Genomic DNA, 25305 nt, shown 5'->3' on the forward strand with positions numbered 1-25305 from the left:
CAAGGCAAAGCACCACTCCCAGGACAGTTAGAGCATCCAAAGAAATATCCCCACAAAGGCTAAGATATAGTTCCCAAGGAAAGCCTTCCTCCCGTATAGCCAAGACAGGGTACACAAGGAAACTTCCTCCCCCAGTATTGACATAAACATGCAAGAAAAAATGCCATACCTTGGCTGAAAATAGAGTACCCAATGAAAAGTCCTCTCCAGGGCTTAGAGGGAACTTAACAAGAAGATAGTTCAGTTCAGCTCAGTCGCTCAGTTGTGTCCGACTCTTTGCGACCCCATGAATCGCAGCATGCCAGGCCTCCCTGTCCATCACCAACTCCCGGAGTTCACTCAGATTCACGCCCATCGATTCCGTGATGCCATCCAGCCATCTCATCCTCTGTCGTCCCCTTCTCCTCCTGCCCCCAATCCCTCCCAGCATCAAAGTCTTTTCCAATGAGTCAACTCTTCGCATGAGGTGGCCAAAGTACTGGAAGGAAAAAGGAAGAACAGGAAGATAACCTCCCACCAAAAAAAGGGTTGATGTCCAGAACTTGTTGGAGAGACCCAGAAATGTATGGCAGAGAATTTTTGTGGTGCTGCAAACCCACCCTCTGGGATTAGAGGTATAGCACCCAAGGAAGAATCCCTTTGGCTAGGGCTGAAATCAAACATGCAAGGACAAGCCCCTCCTTTAACACTACTTGGGTAGAAGGCCCTAGGAAGAGTCCCTCCCTACCTCCATGGGGTTGAGACAGAGCACTCAAGTAAAAGCACGTCCCACCCATGGCAAAGACAGAGCATCCAAGGAAAAACCCTGGCCCCAGGGCTAATGTAAAGCACCCAAAGTAGAGTCCCTCCTCACAGGACTGAGAAACAGAATCTAAGAAACATTCCCAAACCCAGGGCTGAGATGGAGCAATCAAGGAAGAGACTCCCCACTACATGGCTGATAAGCAAGCGAGGAAAATCCCTTTCCCCCAAATAGCTGAGATGGAGAGCACCCACCCACAGGAAAGTCCTCCCCTAGCACTGAGATAATCACCCAAGGAAGACGTCCTCCTAAATGGACTAAGATAGAGCACTAAAGGAAAGCCCCCTCATCAACAGAGCTGAGAGAGTACCCCAGGGAAAGTTCTCCTACAGTGCTGATGGTCATCCAGTGAAATCTCCCCAGCCCACAGCTTATCTGTAGTACCCAAGGAAGACTTCCGCCTCCCAGGGTGAGATAGATCTCCCAAGGAAGAGTACCACCCCCTATACTGAGAACGCCCAAGAAACAGTTCCTTGTAGGCAAAGTACCCAAGGAAAAGTATTCCTGCTGCTCAAGGGTTGAAATCCTGACCTTATTGGAAAAGACTAGAAGCAATTCAGAGAATGGTGGTAAAGTTGTTGTGGTACCACATCAATGGAAATTTCTAGAAATCTGCCTCTGGGGTATCTAAGAATGTTGTACAGAGATGTCTCATCAGAAGCAGTTTGACGTATACTATTGGCTGAGAGGGTTTCAAGGGAAGCTGCTGGCCATTGAGTGCTGCTGGCCACTATGCCTTTCACCAGCTGGGCCCTGGAGAAGTCATGTGAGGGACAGAGCCTAGCACTGGAGAAGCCTGGTACCCAGCAGAAGCCAGCTGTGTCAGCAACCCAGGATCCAGAAGCAAAACTTACCCCTTACAATGTCTCTGGCGCCCTTTACAGACAAACTTCTGTGACAACTGCTATAAGGAAAAAAAAGAGAAATGGACCATTTTCACAGATTAGGCCAAACATTAATTTGGAGCTGAAAGGCAAGAAATGGATAACCAGTGTACTGTATTAACAAATAAAGGAGAAAAGTCATACAATCATTCTAATCAATGCAGAAAACACAGTCATAAAACAACTATTCGTAAGGACAAAATTAAAAGCATTTGTTAAGAAGTGAATCTACCAGAAGTCTATAGTGTATATTATTCCTAGTTGTGAAAAATCAGTATTCCTTGCAAGATCAAGACAGGGATGTCCATCACTTCTATTTAACACTGTACTCCAAGAATCCCTAGCTTACACCTTAAGATAATAAAAGATAGTAAGTTATTTGGCTAAACTCAAAGTAGTCTATAGACAAAGAATTTGACAAAGAGAATAGATATCAAGTCAACACATAAAAATTAATTGTGTATTAATTCTACAATTCTTCATATATAAGAATTAATTCTTAATATATAATAATTCTATAATTCTATATAACAATAACAAAAAATTCAGGAAATGTAAGTTTTTAAGACAATCTTAAAATCAACAAAATTATATAAAGAATATTAAAGATATATATAGGAATATATAGTAGGAGGATTCCCTGGTAGCTCAGCTGGTAAAGAATCCACCTGTAATGCAGGAGACCCCAATTTGATTCCTGGTTGGGAAGATCCACTGGAGAAGGGATACGCTACTCACTCCAGTATTCTCAGGCTTCCCTAGTGGCTCAGCTGGTAAAGAATCTGCCTGCAATGCAGGAGACCCAGGTTCAATCCCTGGGTTGGGACGATCCCTTAGAGAAGGGAATGGCTACCCGCTCTAGTATTCTGGCCTGGAGAATTCCTATAGTCCATGGAGTTGCAATGAGTCTGACACAACTGAGCCACTTTCACTTTCATGATATATATGAGAGAGAATATGTGTATATGTGTATAGAATAAATATAACTAAACATGTCTAATACTGGTATGCAGACAATTATAAAATTTTATTGAAAGGTATCAGAGAAGACTTAGAGTGAGGTCTGTACCGTAGACAGGAAGACTCAGAGTCCACTTCCTCTGTCCCTCAATTTAATGTATAAATCTAGCACAATAACAATCAAAGTTCTAACAGTTTTTCATGGAACTTTACAAGCTGATTTTAAAATCCATATGGAAAAATAAATACCCAAGACAAACACATAGAAGAACAAATTAGGGGGATCTTCCTTACTATCTCAAGACGACCTTTAGTAATAAAAACAGTGTGATACAGATGCAGAGGTACACGAATTGAACAATGATACAGAATAGCAGGGCCTAGAAATAGTGTCACACATATATGGGAATGTGATACATTTCAGAGGTATTATTACAGATTGCTGGGAAAAGAATAGACTTTCTTTTTGCAGCACATATTGGCAATGTATGTGAAGTGTAATGCAATTGGATCTCTTCCTCATACCATACTCCAAAAATTTCAGATTGATTAAGTATTTAAATATGAAAGAAAAAAATAAGACTTTAGAGGAATTTAGAGAAGAATATCTCTAACACTTCCAAAACAGGAAAATATTTCTTAAAGAGGACACACAAAAAAAGGTCACTAAACAGAACACTAAAGGTTGTTTCAATAGTACTGGCAATACTCTTTTTCTTAAGTTTGATGTGAGTTTACACAAGTCCCTTTAAGTTTCGGTTTACATATATGTTCCATACATTTTGTATGGACCAAATACTACATTATAAAATGCAAAAAGAACAGCACATAAACTAATGCAGAGAAAGAAGTGAGTACCCTTAAGAACAAAGGAAGAAATAATCCAACTTTTGGCAGAAATCTAGTCTTACTAGTGAACCTGTGGCTTAAAGAAAGTATTATAAAAGCTGGGTTAACATTAAAGAAAATCATAAAGACCAAAAATCCTAGCAAGCTGTTATCTTTAACGGATATTTACTTCACTCCATGAGTGCAAAAATGGGTCAGTATTTGAAAGTCTATTCTTATAATTCACCATTTTAATAGGTAAAAGAAGAAAAAACATGAGTATCTCAATAAATGCCAAAATTGCATTTAACAAAATTCAAGATCCATTCCTGAATTTAAAAAATAATGATAACAAGGAATAAGACACAAGGGTAATGTACAAAAGTTAATTGTTTTCCTAAATACCAACAATAACTATTAGAATTTGAAATTTTAAAAATACCATTTATAATAGCCCCAAAATAATGAAATACATATAAATCAAACAAAATATGTACAGGATCTCTATATGAGAAATTATAAGATCTATATAAATGCTGAGATATTCCATGTTCACAAAATGGAAGATTCAATATTATTAAGATATCAGTTCTTTCCAATGTGATCTATAGATTCAAAGAAATCCCAGTCAAAATCCCAGAAAATTATTTTGTAGATATCGACAAACTGATTCTAAAGATTAAAGGGAAAGATGAAAGATCCTGAATAGCCAATGTAATACAGAAAAATAAGAACAAAGATGGAGGACTCACACTACTTGATATCAAGGCTTAGTGTAAAGTTACAGTAATCAAGACAGTGTGGTAAAAGAGTAGACGTGTAGATTAACAGAACAGACAGCCCAGAAATAGACCCACACATATATAGTTGACCATTTTTGACTAAGGAGCAAAGGCAATTCAATGGAGAAAGCACAGTATTTTCCACAAATGGTGTTGTAACAGTTGGGTGTCCATATGGAAAAAGATGATCCTAGATACAGATCTTATATCTTTCACAAAAATTAGCTAGGAAGTAATCATAGATCTAAATGTAAAATGAAAAACAATAAAACCTCTACAAGAAATCATAAGAGAAAAATCTAGATGGCTTTGAATTTGGAAATGAGCATTTAAACATAATACAAAAAGCATGAGATAAGAAAGAGAAAATTGATAAGTTGGACTTTACTAAAATAAAATCTTCTCTATGATAGACACTATTATGAGACTGAAAAGACAAATCACGAACTGGGAAAAAATATTTGCAAAACACAACTCTGGAAAGGACTTGTATTCAAGATATGCAAAGAACTTTAAAAATGCAACAGTAAGAAAACAATCTAATTTTTTTAATTAAGCAAAAGATCTAAACAGATACTTCACCAAAAGAGAAATACAGATGGCAAATAAACATGAAAGATGCTCAACATCTTTTGTCATTAGGGAAAACTGTAAATTAAAATGAGCATCACTGCACATCTATTACAATAGTTAAAATGCAAAACCTGACAATACCAGTCACTGGTGAGGACGCAGAGTAACAGGAAGTCATTCACTGCTAATGGGAATGCAATATGGTAAGGCCACTTAGGAAGACAGCTTGGCTATTTCTTATAAAACTGAATATAATGTTACCATATGATCCAGCAATCATACACCTTGGTATTTACCCAATTAATTTGAAAAAGCAGGTCCACACAAAAACATGCGAGTGCTTATTCATAATCATCAGAAAATGGAGATATCTTGCAATAGGTGATGGATAAACTGTGGAACATCCATATAATGAACTATTCACAGATTTTAAAAATGAATTATCAAGCCACAGAGAGACATGAAGGAAACTTGAATAAATATCACTAAGTAAAAGAAGCCAGTCTGAAAAGGCTACATACTATATAATTCTAATTATATGGCACTCTGGAAAAGGCAAAACCATGGAGACAGTAAAAAGATCCTAGTGAACAGGATCTCAGGGGAAAGGAGAGGGTTGAACATGTGAACCACAAGGGATTTTCAGGGTTGTGAATTTATCCTATATAATAATGTAATTGTAGATACATAAATTATGAATTTGTCAAAACTGACTGAACTCTAGATCACAAAAAGTGAACCTTGGTGTATATTTTTTAAAATCATTTAGGTCAGGGGAGTCCAAGGATAGAATGCAGAAGGTAACAAAATAATCTAACTATACTACAAGTTCTTGAAACAAATGTATTAAAGAGTACGTGGGAAATGTGCTGACCTAAGTAAATTTGGAAATGAGTGGACTTTGTAAAATGGCAAAAAATCCCTACACAATCACTGTGCTCTAGCTGAAAAAGTTGTTTCCCATGGGAAAACATGTTAACAATTCTGAAAACACTGCACATGTATATTGAAATTAAACACTTCAAGTAAGTGGGTAGCATGACAAATCCAGATAGAGGAATATCATACAAATTAACTGAGTTTCCTAAAACTGTCAAAGTCACCAGAAATAAGGAAAGTCTAAAAACTGTCACAGCCAAGAGAAGCCTAAGACATCACAGCTAATATCCTGGATGGAATCCTGGAACATAAAAAGGACAGTAGGTAAAAACTAAAGAAATCTGAATATTAACTCTGGTTAATAACAATGTATCCATATTGGTTCAAGGATTGTTACCAAATGTATCATGCTAACACTTTAACCAGTGGTGAAATTGAGGCAAGCTATGTGGGAATTTTCTGCACCATCTTCCCAAGTTTTCTATAAATCTAAAACAATTCTAAAAACTAAGGTTTATTTAGAAAATACCATCTTTAAAAGGAGGTAGAAGGACTATTTAAGAGACACTAGAGGGACTTCCTGAGTGGCCAATTGGTTAAGACTCTGTGCTTCCAATGCAGGGGGCACAGGTTCAATCCCTGGTTGGAGAACTAAGAGCCCACAAGCTGGGCAGCACAGCTAAAAAAACAAATGAGACTAGAGACACAAATTTAAAAATGTAATTTGTGAACCTTGGTGGGGGCAGCTATAAAAGTCATTCTGGGGATACATGGGTAAATCTGAATATAGTATTAGACGGTTCATCATTTTCTAAGTGTGAGAATGGTATTGTGGTTAAATGAAACAATGTCTTCACTCTTATAGGAGAAGCCTGCTGACATATTTAGGAATGTCACGATGTCATGAAGTGTGATGATGAAGTCTGTAACTCACCACAAACAATTCAGGAGGGCTTTGAAAAAAGCACACTTGGAAAGAACAAAAGCAAAAGTAACAAAACATTAGAAATGGTGAATCTAACTGAAAAGTATCTTGGCACTCATCAAACTATTCTTTCATACTTTAAGTTCCTAAAATTTTAGGAAAAATAGCAATAGGATTTTAGAACTGAATAAAATGATACTAAAGTCCCTGAACATCACCAGATGGTCAACACCGAAATCAGATTGATTATATTCTTTGCAGCCAAAGACGGAGAAGCTCTATATAGTCAGCAAAACCAAGACCAGGAGCTGACTGTGGCTCAGATCATGAACTCCTTATTGCCAAATTCAGACTTAAATTGAAGAAAGTAGGGAAAACCGCTAGACCATTCAGGTATGACCTAAATCAAATCCCTTATGACTATACAGTGGAAGTGAGAAATAGATTTAAGGGCCTAGATCTGATAGATAGAGTGCCTGATGAACTATGGAATGAGGTTCATGACATTCTACAGGAAACAGGGAGCAAGACCATCCCCATGGAAAAGAAATGCAAAAAAGCAAAATGGCTGTCTGGGGAGGGCTTACAAATAGCTGTGAAAAGAGAGGCAAAGAACAAAGGAGAAAAGGAAAGATATAAGCATCTGAATGCAGAGTTCCAAAGAATAGCAAGAAGAGATAAGAAAGCCTTCCTCAGCAATCAATGCAAAGAAATAGAGGAAAACAACAGAATGGGAAAGACTAGAGATCTCTTCAAGAAAATTAGAGATACCAAGGGAACACTTCATGCAAAGATGGGCTCGATAAAGGACAGAAATGGTATGGACCTAACAGAAGCAGAAGATATTAAGAAGAGGTAGCAAGAATACAGAGCTGTACAAAAAAGAGCTTCATGACCCAGATAATCACGATGGTGTGATCACTCACCTAGAGCCAGACATCCTGGAATGTGAAGTCAAGTGGGCCTTAGAAAGCCTCACTACGAACAAAGCTAGTGGAGGTGATAGAATTCCAGTTGAGCTCTTTCAAATCCTGAAAGATGATGCTGTGAAAGTGCTGCACTCAATATGCCAGCACATTTGGAAAACTCAGCAGTGGCCACAGGACTGGAAAAGGTCAGTTTTCATTCCAATCCCAAAGACAGGCAATGCCAAAGAATGCTCAAACTACCACACAATTGCACTCATCTCACATGCTAGGAAAGTAATGCTCAAAATTCTCCAAGCCAGGCTTCAGCAGTATGTGAACCGTGAACTTCCAGATGTTCAAGCTGGTTTTAGAAAAGGCAGAGGAACCAGAGATCAAATTGCCAACATCTGCTGGATCATGGAAAAAGCAAGAGAGTTCCAGAAAAACATCTATTTCTGCTTTATTGACTATGCCAAAGCCTTTGACTGTGTGGATCACAATAAACTGTGGAAAATTCTGAAAGAGATGGGAATACCAGACCACCTGACCTGCCTCTTGAGAAATCCATATGCAGGTCAGGAAGCAACAGTTAGAACTGGATATGGAACAACAGACTGGTTCCAAATAGGAAAAGGAATATGTCAAGGCTGTATATTGTCCCCCTGCTTATTTAACTTCTATGCAGAGTACATCATGAGAAACGCCAGGCTGGAGGAAGCACAAGCTGGAATCACGATTGCTGGGAGAAATATCAATAACCTCAGAGATGCAGATGACACCACCCTTATGGCAGAAAGTGAAGAGGAACTAAAAAGCCTCTTGATGAAAGTGAAAGAGGAGAGTGAAAAAGTTGGCTTAAAGCTCAACATTCAGAAAACATTCATGGCATCTGGTCCCATCACTTCATGGGAAATAGATGGGGAAACAGTGGAAAGTGTCAGACTTTATTTTGGGGGGCTCCAAAATCACTGCAGATGGTGATTGCAGCCATGAAATTAAAAGACACTTACTCCTTGGAAGGAAAGTTATGACCAACCTAGATAGCATATTCAAAAGCAGAGACATTACTTTGCCAATAAAGGTCCATCTAGTCAAGGCTATGGTTTTTGCAGTAGTCATGTATGGATATGAGTTGGACTGTGAAGAAAGCTGAGCACCGAAGAATTGATGCTTTTGAACTGTGGTGTTGGAGAAGACTCGAGAGTCCCTTGGACTGCAAGGAGATCCAGCCAGTCCATTCTAAAGGAAATCAGTCCTGGGTGTTCTTTGGAAGGAACGATGCTGAAGGTGAAACTCCAGTACTTGGGCCACCTCATGCGAAGAGTGGACTCATTGGAAAAGACCCTGATGCTGGGAGGGACTGGGGGCGGGAGGAGAAGGGGACGACAGAGGATGAGATGGCTGGATGGCATCACGGACTCGATGGACGTGAGTTTGAGTGAACTCTGGGAGTTGGTGATGGACAGGGAGGCCTGGCGTGCTGCAATTCATGGGGTCGCAAAGAGTCGGACATGACTGAGTGAACTGAACTGAAAGTTTTTCTAGAAATATAAAAATTCAAGAATAACTAGGAAAATATGCTGAAATTAATAATAATGTGATATATATTAGCAAAGCCTAATATGAAAATGTGTAACAACTTAAAGTAATTAAAAGACTGGTTAAGTTTTGGAAAAGACTGCAGAGTTCAGAAACAAATCTAAATATATATGGAAACAATATACAAGGGATGGTTTTTCAAATCAATGTGGAAAAAGTCAATAAATAGGGTTGGGACAACCAGATAGCTATTTGGAAGAGAAAAATGTTGAATCCTTAGTTCGCTCTTTACACCTAAATTCCAATGAATCAAAGATTTAAAAGTTAAAAAAAAAACTTAAAAATACTGAAAAAATACATTAAATTTATTCTTAAATGTAAAGGCCTTTCTAAATCAAGGCACAAATCCCAGAAGCCGTAAAGACTAGTAAGTTTAACTACATAAATAAATAAAACTCAGGAAAATATTATTAAACATAAGACAATAGACCAATTTTCTTAGCATACAAAGAGCTCATACAAACTAATAAAAACAAATCAAATCAAAAACAGAACAGGACCACACAGTTCACAGAAAATGAAATATAAGTAACCAATAAACATGAAAATGTGTTCCATTTCCTTCATTAAAATGCATTACAACTTCATTAAGATGCAAAGTACCATTTATTCCATTTCAGATGATCAAATTTTAAAAAGCTGAGTGCCCAATATTGGTAAGGGCCTCATAAATAATTATCCTTATACATTATATGTGGAAGTATAATTAGGCAGATTTCTGGAGATCAGTTTAGCAATACCAACTGACCTGAAAATGAAAACTATCCTTTGACCCAGTTAATTCTATTACTAGGAATTAACCTTGTTAGGTTAAACTCATTATATGTACAAGTAAATTCATCACAATATGGTTTATCAACAGTAAAATACCGCGAACAACCTGGAAGTCTATGTTTTAACATTTATAACATAATATATAGTAGAATACCACACAATCATTAAAAAGAATGAGGTATTTCTATATATACAGATACAGAAAGATCTTATAAGACACAGCAAAAAAAAGCAAGGTACAGATTGTATACAGTCTGATTCCATTCATGTAAAAAATCTTTTTATGTATATACTTGCTGGCAAATTATTTTTTTCCTGAAAGAATATACAAGACACTTAAAGCTAGTTACCTTTGGAGAGAGGTTATTAGGAGCAGGAAGAAAGGGAGGAAGTTTTAACCTCATACCTTTCTGTACCATCTGATTTTTTTTGCCATGTGCATATATTCTTTTTCTTTTTAAAAGAACACTTGATTAGTAGGTTATTTTGAGATATTCCTATGTAGATTTGAATAGTAATAGTGCTATCTTTCAAACTACTGCAGATAAGTGCCATGCTTTTAGAATCAGAACTTTCTCTTGGATTAAACTTTAGATTTGCCCCTTGATGCTTTAATCATAAAGATTTCCTGTTAAGTATAGATTGCCATTTCTGTAATAGCAGTTTGGCTATATAACAAATTTGTACTGGAATGATTAGACACTGCTACTTGAAGACCAATATTCTTGTACTCCAAAGGGTATTTGATAATTCATAAATACAAATATAAATGAGACTACACATTCTATTTCAACTCTAAAAGAGCATAAAATTGCAGTAAGACTTTACATGTATAATGAAAAGTAAAGTATCCATTGAATTTAGTAAAAGCATCACACTGGAAAAAATACAGTTGTTAAAATTAAATCTTACATTTTTCTGGGGACAGAGAAGCAGAAGAAAATGAGATTGAAAGTAAAACATACAAACAAACAAAACCAAAAAAAAACCCACTACCAAAAACAGGGTGAGACAATCATTTATTTATTGGACAGGGCAAGATCATTTAAAGAGAGGAAACATATCCAAAAGAATGTGTTTAGCTTGGTGTTACAGGCATTGATGCTCACAACAAACAACACTACTCAATACATCATGGAAACAGGCCACATACAACCAGAGGATGCCGTCATGCCACTCAAAAATAAGCCACAATGCTCAGGAAACAATCATTAGGTAGTTACAGAGCTTCACAGCCTCCAATTCGCCAACCTGCATTTTCTGCAGCTGGGCCACTAGGCCATAGCATTCGGCTGCTTCCCTGATTAAGTGAGCCTTCCTATATTCTAGAGAGCCTTCAACAGGACACACTTCTGAATGTCACTGAAATCACAGTCAGCTGCAGGCTTAATTTGCTCACATCACTACATTTTTGGTTACCTTAGTACTGCCTCATAGCATTACAAAAAACTTCTGAACTAATCTATTTAGCACTGTTATGATGCATCCAAATCACCCCAATCCTATGGTACATACTTTAAAAAATAGCATAAACTCACTGGAGGAAATTAAAAATTTGGGAAGCTCACCTGACCAGAGGTATACAAGCTCCTAGCAAAATTAGACATGACTGAAGTCTGCTATGTCAATTACTTGCCATATTATTTGGCATCATTTTTAGCAAGACTTTCCTGAGCAGGCAAAGATTTCAATATCCATTCTAGAGACTAGACAAACAATTATATTAACATATCATGAATGCTTGGTTCTGAAAAAAAAAAAAAGAAACCTATTCAGCATCCGACTGACTGAGAAACCCGTTAGGAATCTGACCTTGCCTCCTTACATCTACTGATTCTTACCAACCACCTCCTTTCAGAGAATTCATAGTTCTTAACATGAGAAGTTCTCACTCCACATAGAACTAAACAATATTTGGGAAGCCAGCCACGAAAGATCAGATACTATGGGAATCCAATCATATTCAATGACCAGAAGAGACAAACCTATACAGACAGAAAGATTAGTTGCTCAGGGTTGGGAGGCACTGGGAGGAAAGGACAGGTGACTACTAAAGGGTACAGGGTTTCTTTCTGGGGTGACAGCAACATTCTCAAATTGACTGTGATCATGGCTGCACGACTTTGTGAATATATTATAAAACCACTGAATTGTACCCTTTAGATGGGTGAATAGTAAGGTACGTGATTTATATCTTAATACATTTATTATGAAAACATACTAGGAAAGGAAGACAGGCCTCAAAAGAGAAGAAAACAAGAGGCTCTTGCAAATCAAGTCACACCTAAGGAAACGGTAGGCATGATGGAAGGAGCTTGTTTCTCGTACACTACTGTGATTTATATGACCACTTTAACTCCTGATTTCACATTTTAAACTCATTTCTAAATTATTTTCGGTTTCTAACTTTGTTCTCCTTAGAGAGCAGAGTCAGTGTTCCACAGATAGATTGGGTTAGCAAAACAAAACTAAAACAATGATTAAAAGGTTAGCAAAACAAAACTAAACAGTGATTAAAAACCCAGTGACAAAATAATCTTGTACTTTGGGCTGTGTGTTACCAGGCAAAAGAGCTGAGGTTCACTACTAGCAGAAAAAAAGCCATCAAGGATAAGGGCATCTTATGATTCTTGCCTAAAGCACATTTCCTTTTTAAATTTAAATTCCCTTTACACCTATACAATTCAACAAAAGCAACCTTCTCTACCAAGAAATGTTAAGCTTCCAGCAGATCAAAGAGCTAGCCAAATTTCCCTAAAATTGTTATTTCTAAAAAAATTCTAGTCTGTACCCTCATCCTCACCTTCAGCAACATAAAATGAAGACGGAAAACTCCAAGTCTGCTACAAACTGGAAGCTACGACCTTAATTTTTAAATTAAAAGATATTAGTTCCAAATATTTAGAACATATTTGGCCCAATTTCATTGAAATCTACCTTTAATAAGGTTTCCTGTATTCTTACTAATTCACTGCTGCTAAGTCGCTTCAGTCATGTCTGACTCTGTGTGACCCCACAGACGGCAGCCCACCAGGCTCCCCCATCCCTGGGATTCTCTAGGCAAGAATACTGGAGTGGGTTGCCATTTCCTTCTCCAATGCATGAAAGTGAAAAGTCAAAGTGAAGTCACTCAGTCGTGCCCAACTCTTAGCGACCCCATGGACTGCAGCCTACCAGGCTCCTCCATCCATGGGATTTTCCAGGCAAGAGTACTGGAGTGGGGTGCCATTGCCTTCTCCAACTAATTCACTAGTTTAGTATGCAATAAAACAACAGAGGCTTTGAATAAGTTAAACTGGCTAGTAACAACTAATTAGTTTTCTTCAGTGATCACTGTTCTACATAGGCAGGATAACTAATTCACAGATAGTCTTTCTGGTCTATCTTCAACTATTCTTACACTACATAATCAATTAGGGACATCTTTTTACAGATATATGAAGAGAACACAGGTAGCTTTACGTAAGTTGAGTTTGTTAAATCTATTTGTTATGACAAGGGATTTCTGACACAAAAATTGCTCACTGCACACTGAACCCTGCAGAAGTGATGAAACAAGACAGCTGATGTTAGGAGGTATATGGGAGTGGGGTAGGATGAGAAGCCATGGATAAATTAAAAACTGGCAAGTATCTGCTGAAGCAGAGCCACTTTTTAGGGAGCATAAGAAAAACTGATAAGTCACCATTTTGGTCTCTTTAGAGAAATCCATTTGTTGTTAAGAACTTAAGACCATTTACTATCATTCATGCTGCAAAATGCAGTAGTCACACTATTTCCAAAAGGATCCTAAAAACTGTAGTGCAAAAGAAATCTAAGAAAATAAATAATTACAAAACCATCAACATTTTTCAAAGAAATGTGCTCAAAACAGTGACTTTTACAAAAAATGTGACTTTGTTTTAAATGAAAAAAGAATTCTCTCTATGAAAGATCAAAGACTCATTTCACAGATAACTTATACTGCATTAATGACTTGATTAACAGTGTACAAATAAGGGTCGTGGACTTTTTTAATTAGGTCTGAGCGATCAATATAAATACTGATGGGGGAGTGTTTTGTATCCCAAACTCCAATATTCCAGCTTTGTGTCCTGTCCTGTTATTATAATTTGTAAAAATATTAACGACGCAGTGATTCAAGTTTTCGTAACTTCAATGATGTGTTAGAGGACAATGCATCTTGGTTTGAAGAATTTGTTGTATCCGAAGGCCGGAACAGTACTCGACCACGATGATTAAATACATAAAATGATGGGTGATTCCTTAGTGTGTCAAATGTCCTTAAAAAAAGAAAAGCATCAATTTTAGATAAACCTTGATAAAAGCCTATTTGAAAATAAGTAGGCTTCTAATAAATTATGAATTTGCTATGGGTTGTTATTTTTAACTAAGTTTAAATCCATAAAATTAGACTATAATTGGTAATCATACTGTATTCACTTTTTGCCTGTATGATGAAAATAAGAAACCTTGAAAAGCAACATAATACCCTTGAAAATTTTTAATTCAGGCATTCCTTCCAGGATAACTATGAGAACAAATAATCACTCAACTTTAATCACCTCTGTGAATCTACCACTAGCCCACGCCAAATAGTCCTTAAAAAAAAAAAAAAACCAGTACATAGATTGTACCTTTGACTATTCTCACTTAATCTGTCTTCCAAGAATCAAGTACAATGAAAGATTCCTTTCGGCCCTTCTGTACCCACTGTTGTCCAAACCTGTATATTTTGCTGCCATGTACTAAATTCATGTATTTTGCTACCACCTACTTAATGCCATTCTGTTTTACTGCTTTCTTTCTTGGCCCCTCGCCTGTGATTCCTGGTAGACTCTTTGTAAGAACAGTAGTGGGTGGTGATAGTGGAGTATTCTTTTCTTCTTTCCAGTGAGATATATGTAGTCTAAAAAAAGTTCACAAACACTGAAGTGTACAGCTTTTGGTGTTGATTTGTTTTTAAATATTAATTTCCTGGAAGGAAAGAGAATTCTTCTTTTGATAAAAAGTCAAATCTCAAAGTCAGCCCACCTAAAAATCCAAGCATATCCCCACATAAAAAGGAAGCCTGACATGTGACTATATGAAATGTAAATTTAAAAGTAAAAGTAAAAAGGGAGTGAATTTCCTGTAACACATAAATATGTACTGTGAATTCTTCTAGGGAAATACTGTGTTAAAATTTCTAGGATCAAGAATGTGGGTAAAGTCCAGAGACCGAATTGAACAAAGCTAAAGGATGATTCTATGAAAGTAAGCACTATAGAAAAGTAAAGCAAGCAAAGCTCATGAAAATAGCTTATAAGTAGTATAGGAGGAAAAAACAAAGCAGAATAACAAATATACTTTAGTCCGAGGATAGAAAAGGGCCTGAGAGCAGAGTTTATGTCACAGACTAGGTTCAAGGGATAGAGGAAACATAAAATCCTTTAATCTTCCAAAGACTAAGCTGGGACAAGAGGATAAAAAGCGGAAAAAAGGAGGGAGGGAGGGCAAGGGAAGGAAAAGAGAAAGGAGACAGGGAAGCAAAGTGGTGAGGGGTGGAGGAGGGGGTAGAGGAGAGGGAAGAAGGGGAGGAAAGAAAGAAAACATTCCTGAGGGAATATCTTCCTTATATATCTATTTTCATCCATCTATCCAACCAACAAACAAGTAATTTTAAGCAACCATAATATAACATCTTATTCTAATGTCAACAGTCTGTCATTCAACTTCCATTTTCCTGTCAAATCAAACACTGACTCAATTTTTTTACCTCATTACTCATACAAACTGCATGATCAAAATGCAAAAACAAAACCAACTTTTATATACCAGAAAACATAATTTTAAACTATGTAAATGAAGCAAAAACCCTGTGAAATTAAATGTCTATGAAAAGGAAAAGACTTACTTATTTTTTAGTTCTGAAGTGGCATCCATGTCTTTAAACTCCCCTGCAATATGAACTATACCATAACAGGTAACTGCAAAGGCCAGAAGTGTCTGAAGAACTATCTGCGAGTATAAAGATTAAGATTACTCAACAACAAACAAATATTATGAAAATTTACAATTTTCTCTCTGTTTCTAGCCTCTATCAGGTATTTCTCCCAGATGCTATCAAGGAATCAATTCTCACTCTAAATGATTTGGACTCAAACACAATAGTATCTTCTATAAGTTCTGTGGATCAGCTGCAACAACACGTCTGGGTTCTGCTCAAATAGCAAAACAGGTACTGAGCCATTCAGAACTCAGTTATCAACTATGACCAACTTCTAAGAGCAACTATAAATGTTTTAATGTATTAGTGTTAAATAACACAGAGTATTAAAAAAAAAAAAAAACACCCCTTACCCACTGCTGCTGCTGCTGCTGCTGCTGCTGCTAAGTCGCTTCAGTCGTGTCCGACTCTGTGCGACCCCATAGATGGCAGCCCACCAGGCTCCCCAACCCCTGGGATTCTCCAGGCAAGAATACTGGAGTGGGTTGCCATTTCCTTCTCCAGTGCATGAAAATGAAAAGTGAAAGTGAAGTCGCTCAGTCGTGTCCGACTCTGTGCGACCCCATAGATGGCAGCCCACCAGGCTCCTCCATCCATGGGATTTTCCAAGCAAGAGTACTGGAGTGGGGTGCCATTGCCTTCTCTGCCCTTACCCACTACCCAGCTTAAAAAAGAGAACATTACCAGTCCCTTTCAAGGCCCAGGTATCCCTCTCCAGTTATATCCCTCACCCTCCCTGCAAGTTAACTATTAGCCGCAATCGTGTATTAATCAGTTCCTTGCTTTTACTTATTTTACCAGCTCTATGTGTACATCTAAAACATACATTGCTTACTTTTTCCCGTTTGAGCTTTTTTTATTTCTTTTGGTGAGATTCCTCCCTATTGTGGTATATAGTTATTACAGTCCATTCATTTTCACTGTATTTCATTACATGAAATTCCCACAATTTATCCATCCATTGTTGATAGCTATGTGGGCTATTTCCTGTCTGTAACTTTTACAAAGTCAGGATGGATATCTTTGTGTATGTCTGCTAACACAAGGGAATGCAATCACAGGCATGAGAGTATACACAAATTCAACTTTATTAGGTAATACCAAACTGCTTTCCAAAGAGGTTGTGCAAGCATGTAAGCAAAAATATGCAGTGTTTGATATTAACCAACATGGGATTACAGGCATATTTTATTTTCCTGATTGTAATTATCTGTATTTATCAAATTTTTCCATTTGTAAACAGAAGAACTTTTAAACAGATATAAATGAGTGCATATACACATGCGCATGTGTATGTATGTTATGCATCTACCACAAAAACAAAGGTAACAGAAGAATGAATTAATACTCACATTTACCATATCTTGAATTATAGACAAAGTCAAAATTAGCCACAAGCTATTACTCTAATTTTCTAAATCAAAATCTAATGTCATATGTTATGCTGGTTTACATCCCCATCATCAGTGTACCAAGACCTATTTCATACAATGCAATCATAGACATCATTAACAAGGATGTGGTAACTCTGAGCTGTCATGAAAACATGTCAAGATAAATCAATAAAAAAGCTAGTTATAAAAGTACACACATAAACACAGTAACTTTTTTAAAAGAAAAATTCTGTGTGTTTTGGTTACATAAAACTATATACACGCAAACAATGTTGTTTATGCATAGAAGAAAACTAAACTACTGATACACTCCAAACTGTTGGGAACCGAAGTAGAATTGTGAGCAATGGGTCAGTACTTTTTTTTTTAATATATGGGGTCAATTTTACTTTTGACACTTACTGTTTGATTCTACAAAGAACTTACTACTTTTGTACTTTAAAAATCCAAGAAAGATCAAAAAAAGGTTGGGGGGAGTGATTCCCTGGCAGTACAGTGGTTAGGACTTTGCACTTCCACTGCAGAAGGCATAGGTTTGATCCCTGGTCAGGGAACTAAGATCCTCGCAAGCCACAAGGCACGGCCAAAAAAAAAAAAAAAAAATCCAGTAAAGATAAAAAACTGTGAGTGAAGTTTACATATTATTGCAACTTCCTAAAAAAAGAAGCACTTCTTATTTTAAAAAATCTTTATCACCTCTGTGTATGCCCCTAAAAAATGTTTTGTTAGTTTTACTTGTTTTTAAATTTTATATATAAAAGAAACTTTTCTAAAAAAAATAAGATTTTTAAAAAGGGGGGGACTTCCCTGGCGGTCCAGTGGTTAAGACTCCATGCTTCCACTGCAGGGGACACAGGTTCAATCCCTCGTCAGGGAACTAAGATTCTGCATGCCTCAAGGTGCAGCCAAAAAAGATAAAGTCAAATAATCAACTTGTTAAGTTCATCTAAGACTATGGACAGAGCAACTTCTAGAAAGACTATTTAAACTAAGTTCTAGGGACTTCCCCCATGGTGCAGTGTTTAGCACTCTACAATTCCATTCCAGGGGCCTGGTTTCATCCATGGTTGGGAAACTAAGATCCCACAGGCTGTGCGGCACAGCCAAAAAAATAAATAAACCAAGTTCTAGAAACCAAACAGAAATATTTTGTTTCTACATCTTTGGGCTTTATAATGAGTGACAAAAAGTATATAACAGATGTTATTTCATGTCTGGAAAATTAAGAGAATAAAAAATTAAAAAAAATTTTAAATACATTTTAAGCTATGTGGCTAATTTTTAAACTGTATATAAATATATATTTTATTGAAGTATAGCTGATTTACAATGTTGTGTTAGTTTCAGGTATACAACAAAGTGATTTGGTTATATATATTTCAATGGAATATAAATGACCAACTTACATCTATTGGCAGTGATTCATCTTCCTTTTCTGTTAATCGCATGTAAGAACGATCTATAAACCAGAAGCACACCATTAAGGAAACTGTAGCCCATTTTTCTTAAAATGCAAGCAAATCAATATACCAAAGAAGCAACTGACATATGCTAAAAGAAACAATGCTAATCCTGGATTCCTCAAAAACCTCTATCTTCTAAGGCAGTCAGTCTGATCTTGAACTATTTTATTCCCATCATGACCTGCTTTCTCATCCTATAAAACAGAAGAGTGAAAAGTAAGCAAACATAAGGAAGAAATACCTAAACAACTTTTCTTTCATTATTACAGGAAAACTAGAATTCTCTTAAATTCTTTCACTAACTGATCAAAGAAATCACAATTATTTAAAAATTAAATCTACAGAAAAACCTCAACTCTAAAATAGCACTACCATTACATAATATGGACAAAGTAATATTGCTATGGAAATGTTTTTCTCAAGAGAATATGCTGGGGCAGCATTGGAATAGGAGTAATTCCTGTACATCAATTTCTGCTTCTATGATTCAATTATAATTCTGCTACTGCCTTAGCCTCAGGAGGCAGAAGGGTATGAAGGAAAAGGATCAAGGTTTGGAAGTTGAAAAGCCTGGATCATAATAGCAGCTCTTCAGTTTATCATAATCTTATTCAATGTGAAAGACACTCTGGTGGACTGTATCATGTATCTCAATCTCAGAGCGTTACAATGTAGGAAGGGAGAGGGGGAATGTGCCTGAGAATATAGTAACCTTTCACTGCCTAGGTTTCTGCATCAGTAAAATGGGAATAATATGAGAATCAAAAGAGATACAGGATAGGCGCTCTGCCAAAATAAAGTTCATCACAGCAAAGATGAGCATGCCACAGCACCATAGGGTGCTACCCGCTGCCACAATCTGACAAGATACAATTAGCCTCAATGGTAATACTGGTCTCTTTCCAACATGAGCATTGTAAAGAGGTCCTACTGCAGTGATAAATGCCACAAGGCATTCTCATCTCACATAAAAACACAAAATCCTCATTCTAGAGGAACCTAGCAGTCTCTACTTAGTATGTGTTGTGCTTAGTCACTCAGTTGTCTTAGACTCTTTGTGATCCCATGGACTACTGCCTGCCAGGCTCCTCTGTCCTTAGGGACTCTCCAGGCAAGAATACTGGAGTGGGTTGCCATGCCCTCCTCCAGGGGACCTTCCCAACTCAGGGATCAAAGCCAGGTCTCCCGCATTGCAGGTGGATTCTTTACCAACTGAGCCACCAAGGAAGCCCTCTACTTAATATAACATACTTAAAAACTCAAATTGTGAGTAAGCATGCACTCACTGACTCTTAAAAGAGAATGTGTTTAGACATTTCCGAAGTTTTATCTCACAAGTTTCATCACAAGGACAAGTGTAAAAGAAAAATTAAACCAATGGCAAAGTAGGTTTTGGCTAACTTTCTACTGTCCAATTCCCAGCTACCTTTCTTTGCTTGAAGCCTAATCTGACTCTAACCCTACATTAGTAGAACATTCCTCATCTGTAAAACGAAAGGGTTGGACTTCTGTCATCTGTTTTCTTGCTCTGCTGCTGCTGCTAAGTCGCTTCAGTCATGTCCGATTCTGTGTGACCCATAGATGGCAGCCCACCAGGCTCCCCCGTCCCTGGGATTCTCCAGGCAAGAACACTGGAGTGGGTTGCCATTTCCTTCTCCAATGCATGAAAGTGAAAAGTGAAAGTGAAGTCGCTTAGTCGTGTCTGACTATTCTCGACCCTATGGACTGCAGCCCACCAGGCTCCCCCATCCATGGGATTTTCCAGGCAAGAGTACTGGAGTGGGGTGCCATTGCCTTCTTCGGTCTCCTTGCTCTAGGACTGTAATATTTTACAGCTGAAGTCTATAGTAGAAAATGACACAGTACCACTGTCTCCTAATCTCCTCTAGGGCAGCACTTCTCAAATGAATGTGCATACAATCACCTGGGGATCTTATTAAAACGCAGATTTGGATTCCACAGATCTGAGATGGGGTCTGAGTTTCTGCATTTCTGACAAGGTCCTGGATGATTTCTGAGATGTTGGTCTATTGACCACACTTATCAGCAAGGCTCTAGGTACCTCTTAACCCCTTCTCCCACCTCCAAAAAACAACTGCTCCCATCTCCATGTATCTTTACTTTTAGCATCTATATCACTTTATGGTGACTGCTGCTTGAATCACTTGTTTCTCCATTTGACTCTGAACTCCCTCAGGACACCACTGCACCTTCTAGCACCTAAGCACATCGCAATTTCAACCAATTACTCAAGACTGAATTTTACCAAGCAATGTAGCACACAGGCTCTAGAATCAAACTGCTTGTATTTGAAGCCCAGCCTCCTCATTTATCATCTTTGTAATTTTGTGCAAATTTCCTAGCAGCGTGGCTCAATTTCTTCATCTTTCAAAGGTGATAATAACAATAATATCTATTCTTGCCTGGAGAATCCCATGGACAGAGAAGCCTAGTAGGCTACAGTCCATGGGGTCGCAGAGTCAGACACGACTGAGCAACTCCACTTCACTTCACAGGGATTTTGGAAGGATTGAATTACACAATACACATAAAGTGCTTAGTTCAGTGCCTGGCACATGGTAAGCTATTATTATTGTCATCATTAAAGACAGGAGTTTTGCAGAAACTGTCACAGAGAAAGGAGCCTGGGAAAACATGAGGACTAAATGTAATGTGATATCCTGGATTGATTCTTGGAATAGAAAGAAGACATTAATGGGAAAACTGGTGAAATCCAAATAAAAGCTAGGCTGTACTTAATAGTAATATACCAATGTCAGTTTCCTAGTTGTGACATCATACCATAGTAATGTAAGATGTTACCAATGAGGGAAACTGGGTGAGAATACAGTAACTATTTGCACTATCTTTGTAACCTTTCTGTAAATCTAAACTTTCAAAATAAATTTTTAAAAAATTAAAGCTGAATTTCTGTCAAGACAAACGTTGTCATAATACATGTATCTAAAAATGTAATTTTAATAATTTGATCATTTTAATTACCGTATACATAATACATAGAATGAAAGATTTTATCTTGAAAACTGGAGCTTTGAAGGAATTCACATTTCATTTTCCACTTTATTCCTGAAGATGGAAAGTAATCTAGCAAATAAAGGAAAAAAGTTGAACTCTGAATTTCCTCCCTTCGTTCAACAAATTTATTGAGTAATTACTGTAGGGAACATTATGCTGGGCACTGAGATTACAGCAATGAACAAATATACATCGTCCCTGCCCTCGTGGGCTCTATAGTTTACAAAAGAGATCAGAAAACTTTTCCTGTAAAGGGTCAGATAATAAATATTTTAGCCTTTGCAGGCTTTACTATCTCCGTTGCAACTATTCAACTTTGCCCTTAGAAAGCAGCCGGAAAATACCTAAATGGGCATGACTGTGTGCCAATAAAACCACCGATGGACACTGAAACATGGATTTTATATAACTGTCATGGATAATAAAATGATATTCTTTTGCTTCCCCCCCCCCAACAAATTAAAACTCTAAAAACATTCTTAGCTCACTGCAAAAACAAGAGGGAGGTTGCATTTGGCCCACATGCTAGAGTTTGCTAACCCTTGGTCTAGGAGAGAAGGAAGACCTCAAAACAGATCAACCGTCTCATTGCACTGCATCCTCTGCTGGAGTCTAAGTTTCTTCTTGACAATACAACGTATATGTATGATAAAGTACTTTTACTTTGCTTTTTTCTTAAACTTCCCAATCACTCTTTGACATAGAAAGGGCAAGAATTAAAATCCACCTCAATGAAGCATCAGAGAAGGGATATGATATGCCCAAGGTCACAGATTTAGCGGTAAAGCAAGTTTTTAAGACCCAGCCCTCCAGTCTCCCAGCCCAGTGCTCTTTGCCCCATATCACAGTGCCTCCCAGAGGCAAGTGGTCACCTAACTTTCCAGTCCTCCTGGAAAACCCAGTAGTGCCCAAGACGCTGTCCACCTAGTTGTCATGGAACCATCAGCATCCGAGGTCCTCGAGCTGACACTTTACCAGCCCCGCGATGGATCTGACAACACTTGTCCCAGATTCCCGGAAAGGCTCCCTTTCTGCCCACCCCGCAGCCCACCGATCCCCTCTCCCCAACATCCCCTTCCAACCCTGCTGTAATCCCAGTTGCCCCACTCTCCTCAAACTCAGACTCCAAGCTTTCCACTGGGGAGCCCCGCACCGCTTCTCACAGTCACCCCAAACTCTAAGGTCTCAAATGACCGTTTCTGGGCCACTCGGTCCGACACTCCTTCTTGGGTGCGCCCACACGCCGCCCGCAGAGTCCCGCATGGGAGCTGTCCCTGTCCCGCAGGTACTTACGCTGCGCAGCGGAAAAGGCCGCGTGGGCTAGGGCAAAGAGGCCGATGCCCACCAGCCCCTTCCATAGCGACGGCGCCATGACTCCGAAAGAGCAGCCCAACAAAAGAAGCAAAGGGCAGCAGAGCCGTTCCTTCCTCCACCGGCGGGTGTCCGCGCAGCGCAGAAAGATGACGTCACTGAACCCCTGGGCGCGAAGCGTCTCAGAGGTGGAAAAACAGAATAGCCCTGAGAAAGCGGAAACGGGAATGCTGGGAAGAAGGGGGAAAAGAGAAGGAAAAAGGTCCAGGAATACTGAAGAGCCGGGCCTGCGCCGCGCTGCCGCTCTCGGAGAGGCGGGGCTGCGTGGAGAGCGTAGAAGAAGAAGCGCAGGCGGATCAATGGGGAAGTGGAGACGAAGGTGCCAGCAAATGAGCCCGGGCCGCGGGGCAGGGGGCGTGGCCTGCGGAGAGGCGGGGGCGGGACCTATGGAGAGTTCCGGGTAGGGCAGAGGGACAGTGGACTCTGCAGGAGGTAGTTAGAGGCTGTGAGTGCCAGATCCCTATGTCTTGGCCGGGGATTTTTGTTTGTTTTGCTTTTCCCTCAAGCTGTGCTCTTTGTTTTCTGTTGATCTTTCTTGTACTTCAGCGTACTGGGAACTGGCACTATGGAAGGAGGCACTAGTGTGAAAGCGAGGGAGCTAGTGGGGGTGTAGAGGAAAACCACCCAGGATTTGGAGGCCCTGAACACGTGGCAAGCGGAGTACACTCGGTAAAAGTTAGTCCCTTCTCTTTACTTGTAAGTGGTCTATGTGAAAGATTCACGCCCAAAGGGGTGTAGCGCCGTGGGAGTGTTTTGTCACTAAAGGGACCATTTCACATTGTGTGTGCCTAGTCGCTCAGTCGTGTCCGACTCTTTGCGACCCCATGGACTGTAGCCCGCCAGGCTCCTCTGTCCATGGGGATTCTCAAGGTAAGAATACCGGAGTGGGTTGCCATGCCCTCTTCCGGGGTATCTTCCTGACCCAGGGATTGAATCCTTATCTCCCCCATTGCAGGCAGATTCTTTACGGTCTGAGCCACCAAGAAAGCTCAGTCCTCTGTCCATGGGGATTCTCCAGGCAAGGATACTAGAGTGGGTTGCCATGCCCTCCTCCAGGGAATCTTCCCAACCCAGGGATCGAACCCAAGTCTCCCGCATTGCTGGCGAATTCTCTACCATCTGAGCCACCAGGGAAGCCCACATTTCACATTAGGTTGAAATAAAAAGGGAGGAATAAAAGGATGATAACAATACTGGCTCATCTTCTCTCTCTCTCTCTGATCAGAATAAAATATACTCTCTCGATTTTTATCTATGTCTTCATCCCCTAAAATGTAGACATTTTACATTGACCTCTTTACGTTCTATTCTCCTTTGAGAATATTCTCTATAGCTCACCTATACCTCCCCACTGCTTTCAGCCATTGTCAATATTAGTGATTCCAAATTGACAGCTGTAACTCAAATGTCTCTCCTAAGCTCCAGACTTGCATTTCCAACTCCTTGATGATCATTTATTTCTATCACATGGCACTTAAAACTTAATATGGCCAAAATAGAATTCATTCCTTTTCCCAAACTCCCATCAACTCCTCCCGTGCCACCTGACTGGCTGGCGCAATGTTGTAAACTGCATATCACAGGATAAATGCAAAGTATGATGATCACCATGCTTTCCCTTTAACGTTGTCAGAATTCTACATTTTAGCTACTCAATTTACTCATCTCACTTGCTATTAGAGGCCTATCCTGGCCACACTTTTAAATTTGCATTCTTCCCATTCCTGAGGCCCCTCGACTGCTCTATTTTCATGTCACCTTCTAAGATACACTATAATTTACCTATTTATTATGTTTCTTTTGTTTACTATTTCTCTGCTCAGAAATGTAAGTTCCAAGAGGGCAGAGATTTGTATCTATACCTAGAACATTGCCTGTCACATGGTAGGCATTCAGTGTTTACTGAAAGAATGAATGAATTGTGGGAAAGTGGAGGGGGTGTATCCTCCTTAGAAATGATCTCTATAGAGTGTCCTGTTATTTTGAATTGGGTTCAAAAATCCCTCTGGACTTGTACACACACTTACATTTTGATAACATTTTGATGATAAGCATTTTCTGATATACTTGAGTTTCCTCAAAGCTAAAAAAATAAAAAAATAAAGGAAGGCATCCAGGAGTCATCAGTTCAGTTCAGT

The 25305-nt window shown here is 38.7% G+C and overlaps 1 protein-coding gene across 1 annotated transcript; it reads right to left on the reverse strand.

The window, feature by feature from the left end:
* Positions 1-10913: 10913 nt before the first annotated feature.
* On the reverse strand, positions 10914-23401 carry MMGT1 (membrane magnesium transporter 1). Its single transcript, XM_040266221.1, has 4 exons — positions 23090-23401; positions 18704-18756; positions 15811-15914; positions 10914-14197 (listed from the first exon to the last, which is right to left on the reverse strand). The coding sequence occupies exons 1-4, from the start codon at positions 23166-23168 to the stop codon at positions 14038-14040; spliced, it is 396 nt and encodes a 131-aa protein (XP_040122155.1). The 5' UTR covers positions 23169-23401; the 3' UTR covers positions 10914-14037.
* Between the last annotated feature and the right edge of the window lie 1904 nt (positions 23402-25305).

The sequence above is a fragment of the Oryx dammah genome, unplaced genomic scaffold (assembly GCF_014754425.2).
Source record: "Oryx dammah isolate SB20612 unplaced genomic scaffold, SCBI_Odam_1.1 HiC_scaffold_23, whole genome shotgun sequence".
NCBI lineage: Eukaryota > Metazoa > Chordata > Mammalia > Artiodactyla > Bovidae > Oryx > Oryx dammah.

What these genes read in the sequence shown, in the direction of transcription:
- MMGT1 (XM_040266221.1), bottom strand. Translation starts at nt 23,168, where the DNA reads ATGGCGCCGTCGCTATGGAAGGGGCTGGTGGGCATCGGCCTCTTTGCC. An exon ending in ATGAATCACTGCCAATAGAT is followed by an intron (nt 15,915 to 18,703) that starts GTAAGTTGGTCA and finishes TTATACTCGCAG; the next exon opens with ATAGTTCTTCAGACACTTCT. An exon ending in ACTTCAGAACTAAAAAATAA is followed by an intron (nt 14,198 to 15,810) that starts GTAAGTCTTTTC and finishes TCTTTTTTTAAG; the next exon opens with GACATTTGACACACTAAGGA.